This window comes from Cynocephalus volans, chromosome 2 (assembly GCF_027409185.1).
Source record: "Cynocephalus volans isolate mCynVol1 chromosome 2, mCynVol1.pri, whole genome shotgun sequence".
Lineage (NCBI taxonomy): Eukaryota > Metazoa > Chordata > Mammalia > Dermoptera > Cynocephalidae > Cynocephalus > Cynocephalus volans.
Genome location: NC_084461.1, coordinates 153,473,698 through 153,492,483, shown reverse-complemented (window position 1 = coordinate 153,492,483; position 18,786 = coordinate 153,473,698). Strand labels below are relative to the sequence as shown.

The 18,786-nt window shown below is 45.8% G+C and overlaps 1 protein-coding gene across 1 annotated transcript; it reads left to right on the top strand.

Moving 5' to 3' along the window:
- The first annotated feature begins 977 nt into the window (after positions 1 to 977).
- DUSP1 (dual specificity phosphatase 1) lies at positions 978 to 4,456 on the top strand. The gene is made up of 4 exons (XM_063086671.1): positions 978 to 1,565; positions 1,840 to 1,985; positions 2,351 to 2,570; positions 3,012 to 4,456. The coding sequence occupies exons 1-4, from the start codon at positions 1,199 to 1,201 to the stop codon at positions 3,380 to 3,382; spliced, it is 1,104 nt and encodes a 367-aa protein (XP_062942741.1). The 5' UTR covers positions 978 to 1,198; the 3' UTR covers positions 3,383 to 4,456.
- The last annotated feature ends 14,330 nt before the right edge of the window (positions 4,457 to 18,786 follow it).

Here is an 18,786-nt window from a genome sequence, read left to right as displayed (position 1 = left end):
CCCATCTTGAGCAAACGTGACGGAAACGTGTCTGGCGGCCACTGGGGGCGCTGTCGAGCCGGGCCAGCCTCCCCAACCCCCCATGCCGAACCCTGGACTCCACAATAGGACCTTGCGACCCCCGCTGGGATTACAGCCCCCCGACCAGCCTTCTTGGGCCAAAGTCTTCCAGGGACCACATGACTAGGAATGACATTTTTCTGGTGGGGATTTGATGGGAGGTATTTTCTAAGTTAAAATATAAACTTTTAAAAAATAACATTAGAGAAAGCCTGGGAAACAGGAAAACATTTCCCTGAACCTCTCCACCACAACTCACTCAGTCGCTCTTGGTAGGAACGACATTTCAAGGGACAAAGTTCATTTTTCTCCAACCCTCACCTCAGGCTCTTCCCTGCTGCCTCCCCCACCCCCACCCCTGTGATACTGGGCAGGTTAGCCGTTTCTCCTCGGGACCCTGTTTCTCCGCGAATTAGTGATGAGGAGTGAGAGGAAGGGGCACATGTGTCTGCAAAAGCACAGGAAGCCCCTTTCCGCTTGGGTCGGTGGCCGAGGGAGGCTCGTGGAAGGGAGGGGAGGAGAGGCGGAGGCAGGTGGCATATTGCCCGCTCTTCCAGCCGCTCGCATCCTGGAGATCAGCCCCAGGCTGGCAGCTCGCCCTCCTCCTCCCCGCCGGGCCCGGAGGCCGGCGCGGGCCCTGTCCCCGGGGACGCGCCAGGAGCAGGCCGGACAGCAGGGCGGAGGCAGAGGCGCGAGCCAGCGCGCGGTGAGCGGACCCCGCTCCGAGGCCGATGACGTCTTCGCCTCTGGCCCTGGCGGCGCCCGGCCGGGTAGGGCGGGTGACGTCATCGCCCCGTCACGTGACCGCCATTCAAACAAACAAACCCCCTCCCCCAGTGCGCCGGCCCCGCCCCGCTCCGCCCCGGAGAGGCCATATATAAACGCACTCCCCCGGCCCGAGTTCGCTACGAAGGGCTCCCGGGCTATAGTTGCGACGCGGGCTGAAGGGGTAGTCGGGGAGCAGCAAGGAAGGAAGGTGGCCGGAGTCCTGCGTGACGCCCCCTTACTCAGTCCAAAGGTAGCTTTTGGTTCAGGACAAAGAGACCCAGGGTCAGGCTTTTCCTCGAAAGCCTTGGCTTCCGAGGACAGGACAAAGAATACCGGAGGGACTTGCAGGCTGGGGGCGCTGAGGCCGGCCATGGTCATGGAAGTGGGCATCCTGGACGCCGGAGGCCTGCGGACGCTGCTGCGGGAGCGTGCGGCGCAGTGCCTGTTGCTGGACTGCCGCTCCTTTTTTGCTTTCAACGCCGGCCACATCGCCGGCTCCGTCAACGTGCGCTTCAGCACCATCGTGCGGCGCCGGGCCAAGGGCGCCATGGGCCTGGAGCACATCGTGCCCAACGCCGAGCTGCGCGGCCGCCTGCTGGCCGGCGCCTACCACGCCGTGGTGCTGCTGGACGAGCGCAGCGCCGCCCTGGACGGAGCCAAGCGCGAAGGCACCCTGGCCCTGGCCGCTGGCGCACTCTGCCGTGAGGCGCGCGCCGCGCAGGTCCTCTTCCTCAAAGGTACGCCCTCGGGGAAGCTCGGGGCGGGCCGCACGCCCCCTGCAGCCTTGCCGGGGACCCCTGTCTTCCAGCTCCTGGGGTACTGCCCCACCTGGAGCGCGTGGGCGGTGGAGTCATCTCTGGGGACTTGTCATTGGCTTCGTTTGGCTCTGGGAACAAAGACTTGCCGGAGCCTCTCCGATGTAAACTTCCAGCCCCTGGTGGGTGGGGGAAGGTGTATGAAAGTGTCCTGTCCCCGTGGTACTAATGGGAAAAAATGTCTTTGTATTCCCAGGAGGATATGAAGCGTTTTCGGCTTCCTGCCCGGAACTGTGCAGCAAACAGTCGACCCCCATGGGCCTCAGCCTTCCCCTGAGTACTAGTGTTTCTGACAGCGTCGAGTCCGGGTGCAGCTCCTGCAGCACCCCACTCTACGATCAGGTTAGTAGCGGCCCGTGCCAGAGTGGAGAAGAGCTGGCAAAGGCCTAGGAGAGTAGTGCCAGTGAGAATATAGAAGGTGACCTGCAGCTTTATTTATAACAGAGGGGACATAGAGATATTATTTATACCACCGTTAACTGATCTAATGGAGCCAAGTCTCTAATTGCTAGGCCTACAAAAATGAATTTGTTGGCTCTGCCCAAGCAAATGGGCTTAGTCCCCTATTTATTTATACTCCGTAAACAGTGCTGAGAGGTTCACCCAATATCTGAAGCTGACTTTTCCAGCCGGGAGTTTTTGTGGGTGTGGGCACTGGCGTTGACTTTGAGCAAGCCTGACAAGTGTTGGATATTTCTGGATTTCAGGGTGGACCAGTGGAGATCCTGCCCTTTCTGTACCTGGGCAGTGCCTATCACGCTTCCCGCAAGGACATGCTGGATACCTTGGGCATCACTGCCTTGATCAATGTCTCAGCCAATTGTCCCAACCATTTCGAGGGTCACTACCAGTATAAAAGCATCCCTGTGGAGGACAATCACAAGGCGGATATCAGCTCCTGGTTCAACGAGGCAATTGACTTTATAGGTAAATAGAGTGGATGCCTGGGACTTAATCTGCCTTTCTCCGAGTTTCAGCCAGAGCCCAACCTTCATGACAGGGACTTCAATGGTATACTTCTTAGCCTTCCTCCAGATGTTAAATATCAGTCTGGTGTGGGCAACATCCTTGCAAAATATGGACTTGATGTCCCTCTTTACAGATTAGCAAATTGAGGCTAAGAAGGTTGAGTTGACTTGTCCAGGGGCAGTCTGCTAAGTGAAACTACCTATCTGGGTTTAAGTCCCTTGCTGTCCTTTGCACAGTACCCATTTTGTCTCCGTGAACAGTGTCCATGTGATGGACAGTGCCCATGAGGGGGTGATGACCATCTCTGGATAGGACACACATGACTTTTCTTAGACACCCCATATCTGGGACTGGGGTCCTTCTGAGCTCTTGAGTAACCAGGTGTCCTTTGTTTTCTAGACTCTATCAAAAATGCAGGAGGAAGGGTGTTTGTCCACTGCCAGGCGGGCATTTCCCGATCAGCCACCATCTGCCTCGCTTACCTCATGAGGACTAACCGAGTCAAGCTGGACGAGGCCTTTGAGTTTGTGAAGCAGAGGCGAAGCATCATCTCCCCCAACTTCAGCTTCATGGGCCAGCTGCTGCAGTTTGAGTCCCAGGTGCTGGCCCCGCACTGCTCTGCAGAGGCTGGAAGCCCTGCCATGGCTGTGCTGGACCGAGGCACCTCTACCACCACCGTCTTCAACTTCCCTGTCTCTATCCCTGTCCACTCCACAAACAGTGCACTGAGCTATCTTCAGAGCCCCATCACCACCTCTCCCAGCTGTTGAAAGGCCACAGGAAGTGAGGCTCTTCACATCCCACAGGGACTCCAAGCTTCTCCTTGAGAGGAGAAATGCAATAACTCTGGGGAGGGGTTCACCAGGGCTGGTCCTTATTTATTTAATTTCACCCGATTTCCACTGGGTTCCTAAGCAGTCGTAGTGATGACTTCGTGTCAAGATGTTTGCTGAACTCAGCACATTCGGGACCAATATATAGTGGGTACATCAAGTCCCTCTGACAAAACGGGGCAGAAGAGAAAGGACTCAGTGTGTGAGCCAGTTTCTTTTTGATTGCCCTGTGTTTTGGAGAAATTCTTCATGTTTGACATACCTACTAGTATTACCATTCCCGACAACACATATATGTATGCAAATACACCTTATTTATTTTTGTGTAGGTGATCTGCCTTCACAAACATTAGTGTCTACTAGAAGAACCAAATACCTCAGTTTTTGTGTTTGAGTACTGTACTATCTTGTAAATATGTCCTAAACAGGTTTGTTTTCAGCACTGATGGAAAACACCAGTGTTGGGTTTTTTTTTTAGTTGCCAACAGTTGTATGTTTGCTGATTATTTATGACCTGAAATAATATATTTCTTCGTCTAAGAAGACATTTTGTTACATAAAGATGACTTTTTTATACAACAGAATAAATTATGGCATTTCTATTGAAATCTCAATGCTTTATTTCTTTGGCAACCCCAGCTGATTCTCCTGCTAGTGAAATAGGGAAGACTTTGGACAAGGGCCTCCAAAATGTGTGTTTTCGGACCTGGTCCCACACCTTTTGGTGGCCCCTTGGTCCCACGAGATGGCTGGGTTGCAGGGGAGGTAGTCACGTGAGATCTATCATGAAAAACCAGGTGCTGTAGCTGAAATCCTAGTACGGGGTCAAAGTGCCCACTCCTGCCCTTTTATGCACAGATTATGCACAGCTGCATAATCTACATCACCTAGGAAGCCCAAGTGTCCCCAGAGCCTAAAACTAGGAAGAAATGGCCATTTGTGTGGATTGCCTTTTTCGTTTAAGACCTTCTTCAGGATAATATAAAAAGATTCCCTCCCCACTCTGGGATATACTCAAGTTACAAGGATGATTAAAGTTTTCCAAAACATTTGACATCAGTGTTTTCGTCCTATGTGCGAGGCAGTGTATGCTACCTACCCCCAGGAAAGCTCAGCAAGGTCTTTTGCAAATGAAGAAGCTGAGACCCAGCATAGCCAAGTGGCAGGGGTAGGGGAATTGGAACCTACATCTGTTTTGCTTCCTAGTTGTATGAGCTTTGCATTTTGCTACTTGCCTATCTCACTAGCTCTCTTTTTGCTTTCAAAAGGCCTTGTGTTTCTGAAAATAATACATTGAGCGGCTTAAAAAAATCTAAGCACTGTAAGCAAATACAATGTAGAGAAATTACCTGTAACACCTTTACCCCCAACCTGATCATTGTTAACATTTTGGAGGACATCCACGCCGAAATCTCTGCGTATAGACATGGCATTTTTGGTAGCTGCCTCCTTCAGGTCACCTGCTGCTCTGATTTCATAATTTTGTTCAGGAAGATAAGCAATTAAACCTGACTTGCTCTAGGGCAATATTCTGAGTTTTTACTCTCTCTTGCCAAGCAGGCTAAAACAGAGGTGTCACTGACTACCAACACTTAATCCAGTCTATAATTTTGAATTAAAAAACAGCGAAGCTCTTGGGTTACCGGCCCCTTAGCGCTTGCTCCTCCCTGCCTGTTTCTGGACAAAGTGCTATAGGAAGCAGAAAAGGAAAGATTCCACTCGACTTATCCAGGAGTGCCCTGTGCTGTGATCCTGGTCCAGCCCCATTGCTCAAGGTATTGACACAGAATCAGTGTCCTTGACCTTTCCCCAGGTTTACCATCTGCCGCTTAACTCTCAGAGCCTGAAAGACCCCCATATTCTAAATTTTAAAAACTCACCCTGGGCTGCCAAGCTCATTTCCTCAGCTGGGTTTCTGATTACAAGTATGTTCACGCCTTTCAAAACAAACCGTACCCAATGTTTTTATCAAACCCTAGAAATTTACTATCGCAAATATCTCCCTTCGTGGAAATGTACCAGCAATGTCAAGTCCGTAGAGATGCTGTGGCTGACGTCCCCGTGGGCTAGGGCCTTCACTTTCTGCTTGGCAGGCGGTGGTTGAACCAAAATTAATCTCCAGTGTGATCCACGCAGTGGAAAAATACAGCAGCTGCCTGAGGGAGCCGCCAGTGAAAACAATTCACTCACTTCTCCCAGCTCAAGTCATCGCTCCATCTCACACCAGTCCCAAGAGCCACGTCTCGGTTATGCTGTGTTCAGGGCCTCCAGAAAATGTCTGAAAATTTGGCCTGAGATTGCTTTTCTTAAGAAAAATCAGTTCCTTGTGATGAAAAGGATAGTTAAAGTCTATTAAAATGTTTGTTTCCCAGGGAAAGATTGAAGACAACTTAATCAACTTTATTTAATACTGATAATGTGGTAATAATAGCTTGTCAATTTTAGAGCTAGCACCATCGGCCGGTCACTGCCAAGTGCTTTGCACATGTTCACATTTAAACTTTAACAGCAACACCCATTTTATAGAGGAGGTAGCTGAGGCTCAGAGAGGTGAAGCGACATGTCTAAGGTCATACAGCAAGTAAACAGCAAAGACTAGGTACCAAAGTCCTAGTTCAGCCCAGAAGACAGCTTCGAGGGAATGAAGAAAGATTAGTTTATAGCCAACCAGATTTTGCCTTCGTTTCACCTTGTAATTTTTGGATGAAAAAGCTATTAATACCTTTGGGCCTCAATTTCCTCATGTGTAATATGAAGACAATAAAACCTCCTTCATTTGTGAGGAAGAAATGGGCCCATGAATGTAAAGACTGGCATGTGCTGGGCCCCAGAGAAGCATTTAGATCTCCTTGCCCCCGTCCTAATGACCACTGGCAGTTCTCCTGTCTCAGTTTTCCCACACTGTAAAATGACCAGTTTGCACTGGATTTGATGGGTAAGATTTCTCCCAGCTCTCTAATTCTAGGACATGGAAAGCACATCAATGCATACTTCAAGCTTTTCTGTGGTTTCCAGGCAGCCATTATTTCATTAGGATACTTCCAACCCCCACCACCTCCTTTCCTTTCCTTGGAATTTAGCTAATTCGCTTTGGATCTGCAGCCGCTGGCCTCTTCGAGGATGATATCATGATGTGTACACCTTTAAGATTAGATTAATTTGTAATCCTACAGTGGCCTCTGTCTCCATGGTAACACAGAGGAGTTTCCCTTTTGTGAGGAAAGCTGTCATGTCACTTCCTGCTGCTGACAAATCAGTTTAGGAGATTAAAATAAAGGGGGGCGGGGTGCCTCTGAGAAGTGCTGGCTGCGGTGGTTTCTGGTTGCCATACACAGAGGCAAACAGTGCCACGCGCAGGCGGCCCCGCCCAGCGCCAGGTCCAAGCCCCAGTTTCCCACGCCTCACCCTGGCCTGCCCAGGTGGATCAGCTCACCCCAGGTTGTATTCTGGGGAGCAGGTGGGAGGACTGTCCACCTCTGGGGACTTTTCTGGGGCTCTTTAGAGCAAGCCTGTTCGAGAAGAGCCTCTGGATCCAGACCAGCCTCTGCTCCCCTTTATCAGTTCGGGAGATGCCAGTCCTAGGAGAACAAAAGGCGTGTGTGTGGCTAGCGCCACAGTGAACAAAACTGGGCTTTGCTGAGGAAAACACCTTAAAACCACCTTTTTCTTGACTGGCTTTTTAAGCTGAGTGGTGGGCCTACTTATTCATTTGCTCATTCATTCATTAATGCATTCAACAAATATTTATTGACTCTCTGTTGGTCCAGAGATACTTTGGTGCAAGAGGAAGTTTCTACTCATAAGTAGCTAACAGTGGGGGTAATATATATAAGACAATATATATAAGACAAATAAGTATTAAGGGAGCTGGCCAGTCAGTTCAGTTTGTTAGAGAGTGGTGCTGATAACACCAGGTCCAAGGTTCAGATCTGGTACGGGCCAGCTGCCAAAACAAAAAGAAAACAAAACCAAAGAAGATGAATGCTATGAAGATGGAATAGTGAAAAAGGGGCTACTCTAGCTTTGGGTGGTGATGGAGGCCTTTAAGAAGAGGTGTCTGCCTAAATAAACTAAGACCCAAGTGTTACAACCTAGTTGCCCATTTGAGAGGTGAGTTGGGCCAGGAGGTCAGCAAAGACCTGACTTTTGAGAGGGATCTTTGTGGACTGGTGGATAGAGCACTTGACTTGGAGTCAGCTGGGCCTGAGCTCAAGTCCTGATTCTGCTACTTATTAGCTGTGTGTATATTATCAAACTCTTTAAACCTTGGTTTCCCCATCTGTGTTATGGTACAATAATCCCCAACCTCCAAAGCCTCTTTAAGGATTAAATGAAAGGCGGTCACTTCTGGGCACCTCAGAGGGGTTTGGCAAAGGCTTATTGTGCTCTTGTGATTCAGCTGGTCCCCATTGCGTCACTTGAGCAGCTGTGCCCCTCCCCAGAACATCCTGGCAAAGAGAAGCAGAGAAGTTGGCTGTCATACCAACATCGTGACACCCTGGACGGGCATTCATATCATGCTTCTCTCTGGGCCATCAGAGCTGTGATTAGAGAGTGACCTTTGCTCTGAGATCTGGGGCATGGTGCTTCCCTTTTCTGGGCCTCAGTTTCCTCATCTGTAAGACGAACCTAAAATGAACATCTATTCTCTTTTCCCACCCAACTGCCAGCACTAAGCCCCCTCCATACCCAAACCTGGACAGGCTCTGGAATCTTCAGAGTTCATTTGGGCTGGTTGAGGAAGACAAGAGGGGAGGAAATAAACACTTTCTGGGAAGGGGCAGCAAGGGATCCTGACCTGTGGAAAGTTGGTTGGTGTAATGGAGATATGACTGGTCCTTGCAGGAATGGCTTCCCCTGCAAAGGCCTGTGGGGGCATCATGTACTCCAGGACCCCTGGGTCCACCCTTTTCTCCTGGCCCTGGCAATCCTCTGCTGCAGATCATACTCTAAAAATGGGATTTAAAAGTTTCACCAAAATTGACACAATCATTCATTCATTCAATGAACATGTGCTAAGTATCCATGGGTTAAACACTCAGTAGATGTTAGAATAATACCATTGGAGGAAATTCTGAGATTCTGTTCCAAATGCCTGGGACAAAACTGATAGGTCAACTAATATCTGTATGACCTTGCCCAGATTATTTCTCCTCTCAAAACCTCAGTTTTCACATCTTGAAAAATGGTGTAGGGGCCGGCCTGTGGCTCGCTTGGGAGAGTGTGGTGCTGATAACATCAAGGCCATGGGTTCAGATCCCTATATAGGGATGGCCAGTTTGCTCACTTGGGAGAGCGTGGTGCTGACAACATCAAGTCAAGGGTTAAGATCCCCTGAACGGTCATCTTTAAAAAAGAAAAGAAAAGAAAAGGAAAAAAAAGCATGTAATGAAAGTATTTACCTTACATGGTAGTTGTCAAGATGAAATAAAATGGCCTACGTAAAATGTTTTGCACAGTACTTGACACACAGTACACAATAAATGTTAGCTATTTAAAACATCATTGTCATTATCATCATCATTGTAAGGGAAGATGAAAAAAGGAAACCAATACATACTGAAAGCTATCAATTTTAATCTCTAGCCTAGACCTCTTCCCTAACTGCAGACTGAATATCCAATAGCTTTCTTGACATATCAGTTTGTTTGTCAAGTAGACTCCCAACTTTGGCAATTCCAAAAACAAACCTTTGATTTACCCCTAAACCATCTTTTTCTTCATACTTCCCACCTTTGTTAATGGCAACTTTATTCTTCCATTAGTTTGGGTCAAAAACTTTGGAGATATCCTTGACTTCTCCTTTTCTCTTATAACCTATATTTAATTCAGCAGCAAGTTGAGACAGGCCTATTTTTGAAACATATTCACTTCCAAAACATACCCACTCCTCATCACTTCCAAAACTATCTCACTGGTCCAGCCACCATCCTATCTTGCTAGATTACTGAAGTAGCCTCCAAGCTGGTCTTCCTGTCTCCGCACTGTCTCTCTCTCTCTATTCTTAACCAGAAGGCAAAACTATCCTTTTATTATTGCATTTAGTGCATATCTTCTGAAGACAAATTCTCCCAGTTTCTGCTTCCCTACAATTTCTTTTTTAATCTTCATTATTGAAGAATGTTTTCACTGGGCAAAGAATTCTAGCTTTGATCTTATTTCTTTAACTGCAGTGAAGAGACACTCCATTGTCTTCTGGCTTTCACTGTGTCAGTTGAGAAGTCAGCTAACTATCTTATTGTTGTCCATCTGAGAGTAATCTGTCTTTTTTCTCTGGCTGCTTTAGGAATTTCTCTTTGTCTTTGGTTTTTAGCAGTTTTATTATAATGTGTGTCCATAATTTTATTTCTATTTAAATTGCTTGTGATTTGTGGTGCTTTTGAATCTGTGGCTTGATGCTTTCATTAGTCTTGGAAAATTCTCAGTTATCATTCCTTTATGTTCTTCAGCATATTAAACACAGTTATTTTAATGTCTTTAACATTTCTTTGCTGTGTGACCAATGATCTCTGGATTTTCTTGTGTTTATTTCTTTGGTTTGTTTTTGTTTGTTTGTTTTTGGTGGCTGGCTGGTACGGGGATTTGAACCTCGACCTTGGTACACTGTGCTTTAACCAACTGAATTAACCAGACTCCCCTCTCTTGCGTTTATTTCTATTGCCAATTTCTTGATTTTTTTATCATGTTTCATTTCCTCATGTGCCTGGTTATTTTTGATTGTCAGGCATTGTATATGAAAAATTGGGGGAATCATTCAAAGCTTAAGATGATGTTATTTTTCTCTAAAGAGTGTTTACTTTGTTGCAGACGTCTAGAGGTTTTAGGAAACCCAGATCACCTTAATCCAATCAGAGATTGAGATGGCTTGAGAAAACTTGAAGCTGAGATTTAGACCCTGTGAAGACTGGTTCATTCTTAATCCAAGGGTATATCCCTTTGGAGTTTCAACTAAAAACTTGTGGGATTTATCAGGCCCCCCAGCCTGGATTCCTTTTTTGGGTAATATCCAATAAAGCCAAGGAGTGTACCAGGTTCCCCCTTGGTGTTTCTTGAACTCTAATTTTTGTCCCACTAGACCCATGAGTCTTTTAAAAGCTCTGCCCAACTTCTTAGTCTTTTGTCTTTTTATTTCAGAGTGATCAGATACCCTTTGGGGAAAAGAGGCCCCAAATGCAGTGCTCATCCCTCTGGGTTTTATTCTCCTGGATCTTGATCCTAAAGTTCCTCACTGCCCTTTTATTGTACTAATGTCTTCAAATTGAAATATTTTTGAATATTTTGTCCAACTTTCCTCACCCTCAGAAGTAGGATTGTTCTGAAGTATATTATCTGCCATGACTTGAAGGGAATCTTACACTTTTAAACATCCAAAGTGAAACTTTTAACACATCAGATCATCTTTTGCCTCTACTCAAAACTGTTCCACGTCCCCCCTCACTCAAAATAAAAGACCAAGTCCCAACAAAAGCTACAAGACCTGATATGACCTGTCTTACTTTTTTACATCTTGACCACATCTTCCACGCTCTTCTCCCTCATTCATCTTTTCCAGCCAAGCTGGCCTCATCACTCTTTCTAGCATGAGAAAATTTCACTCCTGCTTCAAGGCCCCATGCCCTTCTTTCTGCTTGGACAGATCTTCCTTCAGATCTCAGCAGGGCCATCTCCCACATTTCCTAAAGCTCTCGATGGACCATTCCTTGACCATCACCACATTTAAACCAATGATCACTCTTCCCCAACCCTGGCAGTCCCATATCCCTTTCTCTGTCCTATTTTTTTCCCCATAGCATTTATCACCACCTAAAATTTATTTATTTGCTTTTGGTCTGTCTCCCCACTAGAATGTAAGGTCTCGAGGGTAGGGACCTTTTCTGTCTTGTTCACTGCCAGATAGCCTTCTCTCAGAACAGTGCATGCCATGTAGTGGGTGCTCAATACATGTGATGAATAAATGAAAGAACTTTGAAGGCTGTGGACATTTCCCTTCCTCTCTGTGTGGGTCCTTGGCTCAAGCTAGGGGGAAGTGATTCTTTTCTACTCAGCCAGCCTCTTTCCCTTCCACATGAGGCAATTTCCCTTGGAGACCTTCCCATAACACAGTGGTGTGCAAATGAAACAGTGTGTGAAAGCACTTTGTAAGCAGGAAGCAACATGAGGGACTTGGCTGTCCAATACGCAGCTATCCTGGGGCTCAGCTGTTGGGATCAGGTCTGTGGTTCTGAAAAAGACAACGGTGGGAAAATCTGCCTTAGGGACTCTACTCTGAGCCCCATCCTCCCACCACTTCCCCCGTATTTCCTCCCTCCTGTCCAAAGGAGAAATCCCCATGGCGTGTGCGTCTAATGAGGAGAATAAGGCAGTGGGTGATTCATGGGGAAGTCTGTAGGGCTACTTGGGGTTTATGACTCACAGCTTCTCATCTAATAGGAAGATTCAATATCCATTCTGAATCTCCTGGAAATGTCCTTTACCAGGGTCTCTAGTGACCACTGGGGACTCTCCTCTGGACACCCACAGAGCTCTCAACAGCCACTTTCCTGGCATCACTCTGTGTAGTTTCATGTCTGTTGCTCAATGAATACATGTGGAAGGAAAGAAGGAAGGGAGGCAGGGGAGAGACCACCTGCCTCTTGCACCAGACCGTGAGCACCTGAGGGGAGGATCATGCCTTTTTCATTTCTGCAAGGCTTGGCATATTGTTGGGGGAAGAGAAAGGTCGAATAAATATAGAAACATTTGGGGGGTCTTGAGGGACTTCATTCTAGGATATTAGCGGGTTTTGCGTCCTGCTGTAGGTGATGCCAGAGAGGCGAAGGTGGATTGTCTTGGTCAGACAGATGCTCTAGACATTCCCAAAGTTCATTCATGAAAAAACCATACTGAGCCCTAAGTTCTGCCAGGCCCTGCACCAGACACAGGGCACACAGAGACATGGTCCCTGACCTCTGGTTCTCCCGGCAAGTGTCAGAACCAATGGGTTGACACATGATTTTAGCAGTGGTCTAAGAGCCATAGGTGAGGTGTGGTCAGGGCAAGGGGTTGGGGAGATGCAGGGAGAGGTGGGTAGAGGAGAGAACAAGACAGGAAGGCTTTGTGGAGGAGGGGATCCTTGAACCCTAGAAGGCTGGGCACATGACACAAGAAGGACTCCTGTCTCAAGTGTTGAGGAATGGTCTGAAGCCAATTTATTACTATTCAATAGATTTACTGGAAGGAATAAAGGCCCTAGGACTTGTTCCAGTCCCAACCTACTTGTCCTAGAACTGAATTCCCAAGAGCCCTCACGAGGGCCCCTGCACTGTCCTCTCTTACACAAACAGATCAGAGCCCTGTGCCTCCTGTGGTGGATATTTCAAAGTGTGGGCACTTTGGTCTCCTGAGGCCAAGGAAATGATCACCAGGAAGGAAAGACTGAAAAGCACTAGCTTGCATGCTTGCTTCAGTTTCTTCTCAATATTATCATTGGATGAATTGTTTAAGCTGTTTTCCTTTCACTAGAAGGCAGAGGGAGGGTCTGTTGCAGGCTTCCGCTGGCCACCTTCCTTCATCATATCATCTCCACTAACACTTAATACCTTTTGAGCAGGAGCCAAAGACTTCAGGCAGGAACTTTGCATTCCAGCTCCAAGTGAAACATTTCTTTGCTGTGTGACCCTCAGCAAGTCATTCAACTTCTCTGGGCTTCAGAGTCCTAGTTGTAAAATGTGGAGAATATGAACCAAAGACTCACCATGGGCCTAAAACCTGGTGAGTATACAAAGTGTCCTGTGAAGGTGAGAATACATTATTATGACTGCCTTGTCCCCCAGGTCAGAGCAAGCAAGTTAGGCTGTCACTCACACTGACTTTGGATGCCACAAGGCACAGCCAGGCTGCTCCAGCATTCAACCCTTGTTACTCTACTCCAAGCTGCTTCCCTTGTGTGAAGGGCCCTGTAGCTTTAGCAGGCAAGACCGGGGTACCACTAGGGTATTGCACAGCCTATTGTAAAGTCTAAAAGAGACTGGAGGTAACTTTATTTCCAATGTCTCTGGCCAGAGCTAGTGCTCTATATAGCCCTGATAGCTCAGGGTAGGAGGAAAGATAAGGGAAGTTTCTTTCATTGAGTGCCTACTATGACTATTTGCTTTACATACATGATTTATTTAATACTCCCATCTGGCCTGTTTTATGGGCTATTATTATTGCCTTGTAAACAGAAATAGGTAGCTGAGGTCTGGAGAAGCAGAGGACTTGCCCACACTTTGGGCTGAACACTGTGTGTATCTGAGGCCCAAGTCTGGCAGGGTCTTTGCACTGCACTAGGCAAGACAAGGGCAAATGCTGCCCTCAGTTAGGGGCCCAACATCCCTCTTTAAAGTTGGGGAAGGAAGAAAGTACTGATGATGGTTCTAGGTGAGAAGCTCCCCCAGAGGCTGCTGGGATGGGGGTTTATGAATTATTGTGTCCTCAGCACTCAACATATTCACAAACATTGTTAAACTGACCATGTAGAGCAGAGAGGCTGGTTGTCCCCCAGTATCTATTCTTCTTTAGCAATAGATTTGTAGCCAGATATATGTTCTACATTTCCCATCTCTCTTGCAACCAGGATTAGCCATTTGAATAAATCAAGTCTAAGGTGTTAGACAATTTCCAGAAGTGTCATTAAAGATAGAGGCAATGCTTTTCTTCCCCCTTTTGTCCCTTCTCCTGTTGTCTGTAATACAACAGTGATGGCTGGAGCTGAGGAAGCCATTTTGAACCATGAAGTGATGTTGGGAATGGTAATAGAGCAACAAGGTAGAAGGAGTCTGGGTCTCTGAGGCCTGTCGAAGGGCAATTCTCCATGGCATTTTTATACCTCTCATGACACCTTTTGGAATCATCTTTTCAAGGATATTTGTAAGGCAAATAGCCCAGGGAACAGAAATAGTGTCTCCCTCTGGAGCAGAGGACAGATTAACTTCTTGACCAGGATAATAAAGATTATGTCTTTTTCCAGGGAAAATATTGGCTAGGTTTACTAGCAGCCTTAAAAGCTTAGGGGTTTCCAAAGCTCAGTATTTCTCAGCTCTGACACAAACCCACTGCGTGCACAGCTTCCACCTGGGCCTTCTGCACCAGCCCCGTGGAACTTAGGGAGAAAGTAAACCAGTGCAAATATAAAGCTTGCTCTGCCTGCTGTGCTGTGAGTGAGAAAGTCCTTTGTCTTAGACCCAAGAGTCTTGTGTCTTCTGCCAGCATCTGTGAAACTGTGGTAGGCCCAGTTGTTAGTTTGCAAGTAGGAAAAAAATATCTCAGACCCTTCATGCTTCTGACAAGGCATTTATGGAGCAGAGCACAATCATCAGCCCTAGTGAGCTTTTTTTTTCTTTTTCCTAACTTTAATAGATGAAATTTAAAATTTATCTCAATAATTGCATTTAGTTTAAGCTTACGGTTTAATGAATTTTGACAAATTTCTACAGTTCTATATATTTTTGAATTTCAACAGATGTAAACAGAATGTATTATACCTACCCACATATTCAAAACATAGAGCATATTTATCATTGCAAATTCCCTTATACGGCTGGCCAGTTAGCTCACTTGGGAGAGCATGGTGCTAGTAACAGCAAGGTTGAGGGTTTGGATCCCTGTACAGGCCAGCCACCACCACCAACAAAAAATCCCTTAGGCCCCTTCCCCATCAATTCCTTCCCTTCCCACCTCAGCCAACTAGTGATATGCTTTCTGTCACCATAGATTAAATTTGTGATTTCTGGAGTTTCGATACATCTTTCCTTTTTTGGCAGCTGGCTGGTCACAGGGATCAAACCCTGGACTTTGGTGTTATCAGCACCATGCTCTAACCAACTAAGCTTAGCGGCCCGCCCTCTAGAGTTTTATGCACCACATAACAATGTTTTGGTCAACAACAAACTGCATATACAACTTATGGTGCCATAAGATTCACCTAGTGACATTGTAATATCGTAGTACAATTACTTTATTATTTAATAAATTTGGTGTAGCTTAAGTGTGCAGTGTGTACAAAGTCTACAGTAGTGGACAGCAATGTGCTTGGCCTTCTCACTAACTCACTACTCACTCATGGACTCACCCAGAGCAGTGTCCAGTACTGCAAGTTCCACTCATAGTAAGTGCCCTATACAGCTGTAGTATTTTTTATCTCTTATACTGTATGTTTACTGTACTTTTTATATGTTTACATAGGTTTAGATACACAACTACTTACCATTGTGTTACAATCACCTACAGTATTCAGTACAATAATATGCTGTACAGGCTTATAACCTAGGAGCCATAGGCTATACCATATAGCCTAGGTATGTAGCGGGCTATACCACCTAGGTCTGTGTAAGTGCACTCCACGATGTTCACACAACGGCGAAATCACCTAACAATGCATTTCTTGGAAGGTATGTCCATCATTAAGTGGACATACCACTCCATGACTGTAGTATTAATTCTGTTGTGTCTGGCTGTTTCAATCAGCATACTTTTCTAGATTAATCCATGTTGTTGTATTTTTAAGTTTTTGTTTTGTTTGGTTTTCGTTTTGGTGGCTGGCTGCTACAGGGATCCAAACCCTTGACCGTGGTGTTGTAACACCATGCTCTAACCAACTGAGCTAACGGGCCAGCCCTATTTAAAATTTTTTTTTAATGGACTTTATTTTTTAGAGGAGTTTTAGGTTCACAGCAAAACTGAGCAGAAAGTACAGAGTTCCCATAAACTCCCTGCCCCCATATATGCACAGCCTCCCCATTATCAATATCAAATACACCAGACGGGTACGTTTGTTATGATTGATGAACCTACACTGGCACATCATTTTCACACAGTCTGTAGTTTATATTAGGGTTCATTCTTGGTGTTTTACATTTTGGAGGTTTGGAAAAATGCATAATAAAAATGTATCCACCATTGTAGTATTGTACAGAGCAGTTTCACTGCCCTAAAAATCCTCTGAGCGCCACCTATTCATCCCTCCCTCCCCTGAACACCTGGCAACCACTGATCTTTATACTGTCTCCATAGTTTTGTCTTTTCTGGAATGTCATATAGCTGGAATCATACTGTATATAGCTTTTTCAGACTGATGTCTTTCACTTAGTATTATGCGTTTAAGATTCCTCCATGCCTTTTCATGGCTTGATAGCTCATTTCTTTTTAGCGCTGAATAATACTGTACTGTCTGGTTGTACCACAGTTTATTTATCCACTCAGCTACTGAAGGATGTCTTGGTTGCTTCCAAGTTTTGGCAATTATGAATAAAGCTGCTACAAACATCCATATGCGGTTTTTTGTGTGGAAATATGTAAATATCAAGCAGCGTGATTGCTGGATTGTATGGTAAGAATATGTTTAGTTCTGTAAGAAACTGCCAAACTGTCTTCCAAAGTGGCTGTAACAGAAAACTATGCTAAGTGAAATAAGCCAGGTACAGAAAGAGAAATATCGCATGTCCTCATTCATAAGTGGGACCTGAAAGAAAAAATAAACAAATAAACAAAAAAGAGAAAGAAAGATGCAATGATCACAATAATTTGATGAACTTCCAAAAGGAGAGAATGAAACTAAGGCCACCAGAGATGGGAAAGGGGGAAAGAGAGGAGGAGTTAGCAAGAAGTTGGTAAAGGGCCACAAAAACTGATTACATTGTGTAATGATAAATATAGCAAATATAGGAAAAAACTAACAAACAACAACAATAACAGCTGAAGTGGCTGTAACATTTTGCGTCCCCACCAGCAATGAATGGGAACTCCATGTCCTCATCAGCATTTTGTCAGTGCTCTGGATGCCGGCCACTCTCATAGGTGTGTGGTGGTATCTCACTGTTATTTTAATTCTCATTTCCCTGATGACTTATGATCTGAGCATCTTTTCATATGCTTACTTGCCATCTATATATCTTCTCTGGTGAGGTGTCTGTTCAGATCTTTTGTTCATTTTTTGAGTGGGTTATTTTCTTATTGTCGAATTTTAAGAGTTCTTTGTGTATTTTGGATAGTGGTCTTTTTTTATCAGATATGTCCTTTGCAAATATTTTCTCCCAGTCTGTGGCTTGTATTCTTATTCTCTTGAATGTGATGGCTTTTTTGTGAGTGAAAAAAACTATTTCTATTTTCTTATATTGTTTGAGCCAGTCTTATGCTGGGCTTTTCCTGGAATTGAACCTTATTCTAACTAATACATGAAATCGTACTTCTGCTTAGAACCTTCCAGTGGGGGACCGGCCCGTGGCTCACTCGGGAGAGTGTGGTGCTGATAACACCAAGGCCACGGGTTCGGATCCCACATAGGGATGACCGGTTAGCTCACTGGGTGAGCTTGGTGCTGACAACACCAAGTCAAGGGTTAAGATCCCCTTACCGGTCATCTTTTAAAAAAGGAAAAAAAAAAAGAACCTTCCAGTGGCTTCCCATCAGACCCAGAATATGCCCAATGCCTTCTGTGGCCTCCACAGGCCCAAGCAAGGCCTTTGGATCCAGTTCAAATTCTGGTGGTGTTGCTACCTATGTCTGTAATCTTGGGCAAGTTATATAACATCTCAGTGCCTCAGGTTCCCCATCCGTACAATGGATTAGTAACAGTAACCCTCATCAGGTTGTTGCAAGGGCTAAGTGAATTTCTATAGTAAACATGGGGTCCAGTACATGGCAAGTACTCAACATGTATTGCTACTGGCAGAATATCCTTTCTCCTGACACTGCAGTCAACCACATCGATTTTCTTTTATTCCCTCCAATAAACTGAGCTAATTCCCACTGCAGAGCATTTGTATCTTTCCCTTTGCCTGGAACTCTAATCTCTACACCCAGCAAACATACATCACACACATGCTCAAAGACATATACTCATACTTACGCTTACACCCACACCCACATATTCCTGAACACTCACAAACACATGCACACACAGAAGCACTCACTCACAATCACACCCACATAAACACATACATCCATATTCTCACACACATACTCATACCTGTACACATTCACATGCATCCATGAACACTCACAAACATTCATGCTCCCCTTTTGTGGGGCTGGCTTCTCCCCCTTTTCAGAGGGGTCTTACTAGACCACCTTATTTACTATAGCCCCTCCCTACATTTCTCTGCCCTTGCAGCCCATTCATTGACCCCATATACAACTCCCCACAATGGCTGCACTCACACAGCCAACATTCACTGAGCACTGCAATGCACCAGGCACTGTTCTAAATTCTGTCCAGGAGTAAGAGTGGCTTACTGTTGCCTTCCTCTCTGTGCTGTAAGCTGCTGTTGGGCAGGGGCCATATCAATCTTGTTTATAGCTGTGTCCCCCAGCATTGGCCTGGGCCT

Bases quoted from the DNA above. Each gene is read 5' to 3' on its own strand.
- DUSP1 (XM_063086671.1), top strand. From the start codon at position 1,199: ATGGTCATGGAAGTGGGCATCCTGGACGCCGGAGGCCTGCGGACGCTG. The intron at 1,566-1,839 runs GTACGCCCTCGG...TTGTATTCCCAG, and splicing joins GCAGGTCCTCTTCCTCAAAG to GAGGATATGAAGCGTTTTCG. The intron at 2,571-3,011 runs GTAAATAGAGTG...TTTGTTTTCTAG, and splicing joins CGAGGCAATTGACTTTATAG to ACTCTATCAAAAATGCAGGA.